This window comes from Anthonomus grandis, chromosome 10, assembly GCF_022605725.1.
Source record: "Anthonomus grandis grandis chromosome 10, icAntGran1.3, whole genome shotgun sequence".
Lineage (NCBI taxonomy): Eukaryota > Metazoa > Arthropoda > Insecta > Coleoptera > Curculionidae > Anthonomus > Anthonomus grandis.
This window is the reverse complement of record NC_065555.1, coordinates 2338603-2349588: the sequence shown is the minus strand read 5'-3', so window position 1 is coordinate 2349588 and position 10986 is coordinate 2338603. Positions and strand designations below refer to the sequence as shown.

At 33.2% G+C, this 10986-nt stretch overlaps 1 protein-coding gene across 1 annotated transcript; it reads left to right on the top strand.

The window, feature by feature from the left end:
- Positions 1-5755: 5755 nt before the first annotated feature.
- On the top strand, positions 5756-7176 carry LOC126741618 (L-selectin-like). Its single transcript, XM_050448129.1, has 3 exons — positions 5756-5957; positions 6562-6717; positions 6861-7176. Exons 1-3 carry the CDS (start codon positions 5813-5815, stop codon positions 7109-7111), a joined length of 552 nt encoding a protein of 183 aa, XP_050304086.1. The 5' UTR covers positions 5756-5812; the 3' UTR covers positions 7112-7176.
- The last annotated feature ends 3810 nt before the right edge of the window (positions 7177-10986 follow it).

Below are 10986 nucleotides of genomic sequence, written 5' to 3'. Positions count from 1 at the left end.
AGGGCTCCATATTGGGACCTCTTTTATTTTCGATTTATGTTGCGGATATGCCTAACTGTATTGAACATTGTAAATTACAACAATATGCTGATGATTCTCAAATATACATGCCATTAAATTTTTTAAATTTTAATATTTCTGAGCAAAAAATTAAATCGGATATACTAAACATAGTTAATTTTTCCAATTAGCATAACTTAAAAATTAACCCTGCTAAATCTAACATCATTTTATATGGCTGTAAGTCAGGAATTCTGAGACACTTATATGAAAATATAAATATTGAGATTAATGGAGAAAAAATTCCAGTTGTCAATGAAGTGAAAATATTAGGATTGACTTTAGATTCTAACCTTTCTTTTGAGACACACATTAAGAACAAATTAAATATAGGCTATATGCATATTAGAAATTTGTACAGATTTAAAAATGTCTTAAAAAGTAAAACTTTTACCATATCCCAAAACTGTTCGCTGAATACCAAACACACCATTAGGAACCTCAGAAAGACTATTTACGTATTTTACAGGTTGTACTCTATTACCCAAATAAGATTCAAACTAGTTCAAGATATCACTGCTAATTCCGGACTGATTTTCAATTAGAAAGAAAGAAAGAAAGAAAGAAAATGTGCTATATTACGTAAGAATAATCTTGTGTACAAGCATCCTACAAGCTAAAAAAACAAAACACAAATACAATTTCAAAAATTGACAAAACAATGAACAAAATTAAACACAAAAAGACAAAACTTTTTGAACATACTTAAATTAAAGATAACTAAATAAAACAATCAATTACTAAATAAAGGTAAACTTGTTGACAAAACTAGAGAAGAAAAAAGGAAAAAAAGAAAACTTTCCAACATGTCCAAGGTTAAAACCTATCATTAAAAAAGTCATCCAGGTTATAATATGCCTTAGACAATAAAAGCGACTTTAATTCTCTTTTAAATTTCTTAATATCCGATATATGTCTAACACACAGAGGAACATGATTGTAAATTTTTTTACTTATGTAAATTAATGAGTTTTTAGTAAGGGAAGACGTAGGAATAGGTAGGGGAACATCATTTACACGACGAGTCAAATGGCCAGTGTCAGAGGGTAGTTTGGGAATTTTGTGAATAAGAGCAGCTGTTTCTACGATAAAGAGTGAAAAAAGAGTTAGGATTTTTTCAGAAATGAAGAGGGGTTTGCAAGAATCTCTTAACTTAGCAGAACACAGGTATCTAACTGCTTTTTTTTGAATAACAAAGATAATGTTAAGTAGCCCCTTATTAGTTAAACCCCAAAAAGGCAAGCCATACCGAATATGAGATTCAATAAGTGAAAAGTACACTGAACGTGCAACCACCCCTCCCAGCTCTTGTTTTGCCATTCTTACTGCGAAACATCCAGAAGATAATTTCCCAGCTAAATGTAAAATATGATCTTCAAACCGAAGGCGACCATCAATGGTAATTCCTAGGAACTTGCAGCACTCTTTATTCTGCAAGAGGGAATTTTCGTCAAATATCAGACCCTGAACATCGCACTTAAACCCCATAATAGACGTCTTTCTTACATTAAACACGAGCCTGTTGGAAGCACACCACCCTGATAAAATCCTGAAGGTCTTCAAGGATACAAGTCTTAATATAGTCAGAATTTGTATGGCTCCATAGTATGGTGGTATCATCAGCAAACTGAACCACCTTGCCCTGCAGTTTCAATGAACTCAAGTCATCCACATACAGTAAAAATAACAGTGGTCCCAACACTGAACCCTGGGGAACGCCGCATTTTAGGGATCTAGAAGCAGACAAACGCCCAGACACTGAAACCTTCTGAGTACGATTTGATAGATAGGACTCAAGCCATCGCAATGCTACGCCTCTAAAACCATATTTATCGAGCTTAGATAACAGTATTCCATGATCCACACAGTCAAATGCTTTGGATAGATCACAAAACACTGCCGCCGATGACTCTCCAGAATTCAAGGACACATAGACGCTCTCCAAAAAGCTAAAAACAGCATCATGAGTCCCTTTACCGGCTTGAAATCCAAACTGATTTGCAGACAAAATGCCATTATGATGTAAAAAGGACAAAATTCTGCTTTTTGCAAGTTTTTCAACTATCTTAGAGAGGGTAGACAAAATAGAAATGGGACGGAAATTACAAGGCTGATCCAACTCTCCACCCTTATGAAGAGGGATAACCACTGCCTCGTTTAAACATGAAGGAAAAATGCCAATATGTAAAGAATTGTTTATGGCAGAAACTAAAGCATTTAAGGCTGAATCAGGCAAAAAGAGTAACAACCTCGAAGATATCCCATCAGCTCCAGATGATTTATGGTTTTTTAGGCGTTTGATTTCATTTTTTACTTCGGTAAGTTCGACAGGATGAAAGAAAAATGAATGCTCAACCGACACTTGTTGAAGATAGTGTAAGGGATCAATGTTACTACGAATGCCCTTGAGCAAGATATTAGGTATATCACAATAATAGTCGTTTAAAATGTCAGGTCTTAACTCCGGTTCCGATACTTTTCTATGGCAATGTCTAAAATCATTAATAATCGACCAACACTCTCTTTGCCTATTTGATGACATATTTAAGCGATCCCTATAATAATTAGATTTTGCTGCTTTAATTGTCTTTCTGTACAGACTACGGTATTTCTGATGATATACAAGGATATTTTCATTTGTGGTATATTTGGACAATTTAGTTAAAAAACGGAGGTTTTTAGCAGAAATTCTAAGGCCTCTTGTAACCCATGGTTTTCGTTTCTTAGTTTTAAGCCTCATTTTAGGAAAGCACTGATTGATCTTATCACACAGAACTTGAAAAAATAAAGTAAGTGGGTCAGAAGCCGTTTCAAGTGCATTCCAATTTACCGAAGCTGTAGCAGCAGAAAAAGCATTGAAATTTCTCCTGCTGAAAATTCTTCCCATATAATGAGATGAAGATGATACAGTATTATATGGCATTTTAGCAAGAATAGCTTCATGGTCGGAAATACCAGATGGGAGTACTGTGCATAAAACGTCAACAAAATTTGTACAGAAATAGTCAATTGTAGTTGCAGATGAAGAAGTTATTCGTGTGGGAGAAAGAACGTGCATTTTCAAGTCGTAAGAATTTAAAATACTTAAAAGAGAAGTACGTGGCAAGGTTTCATCAGTGTAGTTGATATTAAAGTCACCAGCCAATATAACCTTAGAGTGTAGGGACAACTGGGATAAAATAGAATCAAGTTTGTCCAGAAACATAGCAATATCTCCTGTAGGTGGCCTATAAACACAAAGAATATATAAATTAAAACGCTTACAAAAAGAAAGAGAGAATTCAAAAACATTCTCTAACAGAAGATTATCATACTTATCAATATTACAAAAAATCGTTTCAATTGTTTGCCTAGCCAAGATCATGGTTCCTCCATGTATAGATTGTTGACGACAAAAATTTGATATAGGAAGATAATCAGATATTAAAAAACATTTACTAGGCCTCAACCAGTGCTCAGTCAGAAGTACAATATCAGGAAAATTACATGTGTCCAGCAAAAGATGAAGCTCATCCATCTTGTTTCTTAGGGATTGTATATTAAGAATAAAGATACTTAAGTTTTTCGAAGAGCTAATTTCAATTTTACTAGTAGAATATGAACATGAATGAGATTCAACTTTCGTGGACACGTCTATAAAAAAGAAGAATCCAATTCACGATCAGTAACTAGTTCAGACTCATTAATTTGATGATTCAAAGACAATTTATTCGATGAAATATTTATTTTAAAATATTTGAAAATATGTGCATGTAATAATGATGCCTGTCTGAACCAAAGTTACTGGCGTGATTAGACTCCAAAATCCCACACAGATTAATATTATTCTCATGAAAAGTACGATAAAGGGCCTTATTACTATTATAGATAACATTATGGTTTAAATAAGTATAAGGGCTTGTCATCACTAAAGTGTTTGTATCAACATGATTTTGAATTAAATTTTTTAAAACATCAGATGAAGAGCAAATTCCATTTAACATTACTATTAAAAAATCTTCTTTCGTAAAGTCCTTAACTAAATTTCATGCTGTCCTAATCACCTCACTGCTTGAACTGCCCGGCTTCAGGAAACACTGGACCTTGTAGTAAGCTTCAAACTTTAAACGTAAATGTTTTAGGAAGACTCTGCTGCAATTTCCACCAACAAAGAGAAGCCGAGGTCGACTATCGTCAGGTGTATTTGGCCTAGTTGGTAGCTGTGTTGGAGAATTAATAACAACAGATTTGGATATCTGTAACTGTTCCTTCAATGCACAAATGTCGGAACAACAGGTATCTTTTTCAACCTCCAACACCTTTACGGAGTCTAACATCTTCTTATTTAAATTAGTTAAGTCGTTTACGTCTTTTTGTAGCAAGTTTATTTCAGTCTTATAGGTTGAAGGCTCATTTTCTAATGTTTTTATCGTTACTATTAAATTTTTATTTAGGATATTTAGCTCGCTTATTTGTGAATTGAACTTAAGACTTGCCCTTTCACTCACTTCCAGTAATGCCAACAATTCACCTTCTTTAATTTTTAAGTTTTCCAATTCAACTTTAAGCTCTTCATTCCGTTTATGCAGATTTTCCAGGGATGAGGAAAACTTCTTTTCGGCCTCCGACACTTCATCTTCAAAAACCATGCTGTTTCTTCTCATTCTCTCCATATGTCTATCCTTCTCTTTCAATTCTGTCAACAAATCATAAATCTTTTGCTCATTAATTTTTCCTTCCTGATCTCTTTCATTAAAATCATCTTGACATCTTTGTGAGCATAAAATCCTATAGCCTCCCAGTTTTATGGCATCAGAATTTCTTTCCAGACAACTTGGGTGGAATATTGAAATACAAGAGATGCAGCAATAATTTGGAAAATCCCTCTTCTGACAACATTTGAAACTGCGGTTCATTTTAGATTATAAGGCAATGTTATTAAAATTGAAATAAATATTAAAACAGGAACTGCAAGTAAACAGTAACTTGAACTTGAACCCAACGCAGGAAACAAACGTACAACAAAACACACAATTGCACGTCCTACGGTTAATGTTCAATTATTTCAAGTTAAGGTCAATGGTAGCCAGATAATTTAAATTTAGTCAAAACAGGAACTGATTATAAAACAAAAACATTTACTGACGCAGGAACTTAACTAGTTTTTTTGGAAACACTTGTACCGCGAAAATATAGCACGTTAATGTAAACACGCAACACTAGATCAAAACAATTTAAATTAAATTAAAACAAATCAAAACAAAACAAAACTGAGCACCGGCGCCTCCTACGAGTATAGACGTCTACTCTGTACGACTGCTAAACCGATACTGAACCGATACTGAATTAATTAAAGAGTAATTGCTCTTTTACGCAAACTTCGAGGAGATTTTTATAAAGAGGTACCGTATTAATTGGTCTGAATTGAAGTTTGAGGTAAAGATCCGTGAATGTCAAACAAACCGAACTTTGTCCAGTGCAGTTGCAGATCCTTGCTGAAAAAAAGAATTAAAAATTAATATTACAGACCGAATATTATATATTGCCGCTATAAGGACGCAGATTTGGTTTTAATTAAAAAAACATATAAAAATATTAATTAATTAACCCAACTGGTCCATTAAATCGAACAATGGAGTAATTTTCTTTTTATATGCCGATGTTATGAACAATGGAAAATAAAAATATAAGTATTTATAACCCGTTGATTCTAATAATAATTTAATAGTGAGTTAGTTGGCGTGTTCGATAAAGTGTCTTAAGTGGAAAGAAAATGTGTTTTCGAAATACCTTCTTGGTATTTTTTATTTTATTTTCATGCATTAAAGTCGCTTTTCTTCTGGATAACGACAATATACCTAAAACGGTGCCATCGAATTTCAATGTTAAGACTTTATGCGAGAAAAGGGAAAAAACCGGTACGGATTTTTTTTAATACTTTTTTCTCTTTATCTCTTAAATATTTTTTATTTGCAAACTCATCATAAAAAAAATACACATTTATTATTTTATGCAAATAAAAGGCCAACAAATTCAGAATTCTGCCAAGGCATATTCTGGTCTTTAACACTGTGGCCAAAACTTAAAAAAACTAACTAATAAAAAATGTAGAAACGCTTGTAAGAGACTAAGTTTAATTATACACCCCCACCCAAAAAATTTAGAACATTAACATAGTATCTCTCACAAAAAAAAACACGCACATTAGTTACCCACACTAAACACACATTTTTAGTTTTCACCCATACCCAAACTAACAATATTGACCCTTCAATATTTTACGCAGATAGCTACTGACTCATCAGACGGCTCAATCGGCTCTAGACGTCCAAACAGGAATCTCTGTCTGGTTTATCGTTCAAGTGGAAATCACTAGTTGGTCAAATTGTCATTACTGTCATCCGGTTTCTTAGACAAAGGGCCATTTTCAAAATTTTGGCGCCATTTTCTTAAACCAGCACCCACACCGGTTAAGCTCACCAGAATCTTTCATTTTATTTAATTGCATGTATTTTTTTACAGTTAAGGCTTACGCAGTGGTTCCAATAGCAGTGTCGTGGTTTCAAGCCTTCACATTTTGTGCTGAAAGGAACATGAGTCTTCTTATGATCCATTCAAAGCAGGAGTCCGATGAGATCAGAAAAGAACTTTTGTTAGGCAAACATGAATTAAAACCCTGTGAGTACCATTTTTATGTACATATTTAGCGGTACATTTCATTATATGGCGTCTTTTGCTCATGCTCCTTTTCCAAATTGCGCTAAAAACTAAAAATATGAAGTTTTTACCTCTATAATATATCTATAATGTTTCGCTTTTAGTCTATTGGATAGCAGGAACGAGGCTCGGGGCCAAAAAAACGATTTCGGACTTTGTTTGGTTCCCAGATGGCACGCCGTTTCTGTATACCAATTGGTTTAGCGATAAGAAGGGTCACCAACCAGATAACCGAAATGGAACTGAAGATTGTGTGTGCCTAAGTAACGCGGGAATGTCCAATAAACGGGAATATAAATGGCACGACTATAAGTGCAATAAAAAAAAAGCTTTCATCTGCGAAAGTTATTGTTAACTGCAATAAATTTACCCGCCCATCATCCTTCTTCTTGAAGTATTAAACAGAATAAAAAAATATAACTTGTGTTTTTTTTCTCTTCAATTTTGGCGCGTCATTTTTCATCGATGAATTACTATGTGTAGTAACCGCTTTCGAAGCTAGGTGGCGCCAAGTGTAAAAATTTATGTAAGTATAAACAAAGTTTACTGAATAAAATACAAGTTGCTTCACTCGGCCACAGTATAAAGAACAAGACAGTAGGTTCACTCTCTTGCGGCCGTTTGAAGTAGGGACTTCTAAACAGTGCCGACTTTTTTTACGCGGTCGTAAATCATTATTTAGTTTCGACGGCAATCCTTTACGATACGGGGGGTGTTTGAAACATTTTTAATAAGGAATATTTTCGTACATCGCGGCGGGCAGCGTGTAATATATGGAATTTTTTGAAATTAAAGGCACTTTGTATTATTGTTAAAATGAAATTGAAAGAATATTATTAAGTATCTCTTTTGAACAAATAACTGTAAGAAAAACACTTGGTAGATAGCTTTAAAATTAAGTTTATTAAAATGTACACAATTAAATCTTAGCTTTACGTTCCTTTCATGCTCTTTTCTTAACTGACCAAGAAACTACCTACCTAATATCACAGCATAAAGAAACTTTCTTTATGCTGTGACGTTAGCATCATTGCCTTGCCTTCGGGAAATCGCCGAAATTTCGCTCGTCATTCGTCGTTCGTCTTCGTTGAAAATTAAAAACCGGGGGAATTACCGATCTGCTTTTGCAGGTGTTCTGGTTTTATTTTGTGATTTACCAGTCTTACTGCAAAATTGTTTGCGTTTCGTGCTTATTTAAGTAAGTCTGATTTAGTAAATAGGTTTACAATCAAAAGCATTTTTCCTGCGTCTTATGTTATTTAATTATTTGATACCTGCTGTATATTGACAAACATTAAATATTTACAATGTCTTCGAGTTCTTCGCGTGATTCCCGGAGAAGGAAAAATTGTAAAGTGTATTCCCTCTTTAAAATGATAAAAACTCAGAGCAAAACTCCTCAAGTAGAGTGCATGTTTTGTGCTCTTCAAATGTCTAAAAATGGGACACGTATGGTAGGGCACATTAAAAAGTGCCAAAAATGCCCAGAAGAAATTAAATTAAAATATGGACTGACTGACGGAAAGCAGCAAAAAATTGGACCATTACAAACAATACAAGAAAAAATCGAGGCAAAAGGTATGTATTAGTTACTTAGTTAGTATTAAAACTCTGAAAACTCAAGAAAGAATATAAATTATAATAAAGAAAATATACAGGGTGTCCTGAATTGCATTAAAATAGGCTCACCAACAACAGAGCCTCAAAAATCGTATATGTAGCGCATAACCTAAAATTAATGAGTCAACTTGAGGAATCATCCAGTTCAGAGCCTACTGCTGGCTCTAGCTTAACAATAAATCCTGCAGTAGTTTCTGAACCAGAAGCAATGATCATATCCAGTTCTGAGGCATCAGAGTCGGATTCAGAAATAAATAATGAAGAGGGTAAACCTTCAGAGCTTGAAGATATGGATAGCGAATCCAGTGATGATTCATTTAAAGGCTTTGAATAAAAATAAATGTTTTTAATTAATAATAGGTTGTTTTTTTAAATAAATTATTTAAGAAACAAAGAAACTAAATAAGACTAACTTTGATATATAAATATTTGATATTATACCTACCTTTTATAATATTTTTGGCAATAAGTAAACAGTTCCGACATAAAAACCCAGATTTAAAAAAAAAACAATTAAAACAAAAAAAACCGAAGGCTTCGTTTTTTTTACAATAAAAAACGGTTTTTTTTTTAAAACCGTTCTGTTTTTTTTTTTGGTTACATCACTACTACTCAAGTAATGACATGTTTGAATTTTAAATGATTGATAACTACTCTTTTTGACGTTTTTGTTATTTTGTCAGACTAATAATATCATTACCATAGACATTATAAGTAATAAACGTAATGTTTTATTCATAACCAGCCCAAATTTTTTTTTAAAAGCCCGGCAAAACCGTATGGGTGTTGGATTTTTCACATTTTCAGTACAATTCCTGATTTGCCTGAAAAAGTTTTCCAAGCAATCTTGCTCCAACTCAAAATAAACTATCCGCCAACCAAAAATAAATTTAAGTTGTTTTGTCATATTTTTCCCATTAACATTTATAACGTTTAAGTTTTTAAATAAGTTGTCCATTTCTCTTAAAAACAAAATTTGTTTTTCATTTCCCATGAAAGCATTGAAATTTTGCACTCGAATTTAGAATATCAAATAATCTATTCATTTCTTCAATGAAATCTGCAGTAACTTTTGCTGCCTCTGGAAGAATTTTAAAATCAATATAAGTATGCAATGCTACTGCAACAGAGTGACTAAATATCTGTGTCGCTAATTTAACCTTCATTTTCTGAAAGTTATTTATTTATTTATTTATTTATTTACACCACTCCACAGAATAAATTCCAATTAATGAGTGGAAAAATTACAACAATAAATTACAAAACACAGGTATCTTAAGAAAATTAAAAAGAATACAATATTATCAATAATTACAAGCAAATGGTATTAAAAGAAATATAGACAAAGTAAATTAAAAGTAAAACATCTAGGAAAAGTGTACTCTTTTAATTTCCGACAAACTGCAATTAAAGATGTCACACTGATCCAGAACAGAGTCATGTATGTTACATGCTCTGCGCAGAGGAGAAAATTTACAAATGTTGGTTCTAGGTCTTAATAGGTAAAAAGTTGATGTATTCCTTGCTGATATGCGAGGCACATGAAAATTTAGTTGCTGCAATAGATCTGGTGAATCAATAATATTATTTACCAACTTAAATACAAATTGCAAATCAGCAGATTTTCGCCGATCCTCCAGCAAAGCAAACGAAAATCTTTCCAATAAACGCTGATGTGGGAAACCAATTTCTGGGTACACTCCGTCACTCTTGTACCAAAGATATTTGAGAAATTTTCGTTGAATATTTTCAAGTTCATGAATATGATTTGTATAATATGGTGACCAAACTTGGGATGCATATTCCAATATTGATCTGACATAAGAAAAGTACAGGATTTTTAGACTAAGAACATTATTAAAATTTTGCGAGTTCCTGATGATATATCCCAACATTTTATAACTGCGCTTGACAATATCTAAAATATGCGGTTGAAAAGAGAAAGAGCTGTCAAAGATCACCCCTAAATCTCTAAATTCAGTTGATCTAGGCAGAATAACATCATCTATGGTATAGTTGTAAGTAATGAAGTTTTTCTTTAAGCCAAATGAGACAACATTACATTTAGCCGCATTAAGGGGTAGATTATTATTTTTACACCATGTATTCAAAAGACTTAAATTATTTTGTAGCTGCTCACAATCCAAAATAGAGTCAATTTTAATATATAGTTTTTTGTCATCTGCGTACAGCAGGCTATTAACATCAAGTTGGTCAGATATTGTATTAATGAGAATTGAGCCCTGTGGGACTCCGGAGGTGGCAACTATCTGCACCGAACTACGACCAAAACATTCCACGTGTTGTGGTCGCTCGGTAAGATAGGACTGTAAAAGATTTGACAAAGAAGAAGAAAATCCATAATATAGGTCGAAATTATTAATGAGAATGTTGTGGTCTAGTCGATCAAATGCTTTTGAAAAGTCTGTATAAATAACATCGACTTGAGAGTTTGCATTTATTGATTCGGTGATATATTCTGTAAGAGAAATTAAATTTGTAGTGGTAGATCTACCTTTCATGAATCCATGTTGTCGAGTATTTATAAGACTCCCCATTTAAGGATATAAAGCAGAATAAAGTGCGCGCTCAAAACATTTGGAGAAGTTA

Bases quoted from the DNA above. Each gene is read 5' to 3' on its own strand.
- LOC126741618 (XM_050448129.1), top strand. From the start codon at position 5,813: ATGTGTTTTCGAAATACCTTCTTGGTATTTTTTATTTTATTTTCATGC. The intron at 5,958-6,561 runs GTACGGATTTTT...ATTTTTTTACAG, and splicing joins CGAGAAAAGGGAAAAAACCG to TTAAGGCTTACGCAGTGGTT. The intron at 6,718-6,860 runs GTGAGTACCATT...TTTCGCTTTTAG, and splicing joins CAAACATGAATTAAAACCCT to TCTATTGGATAGCAGGAACG.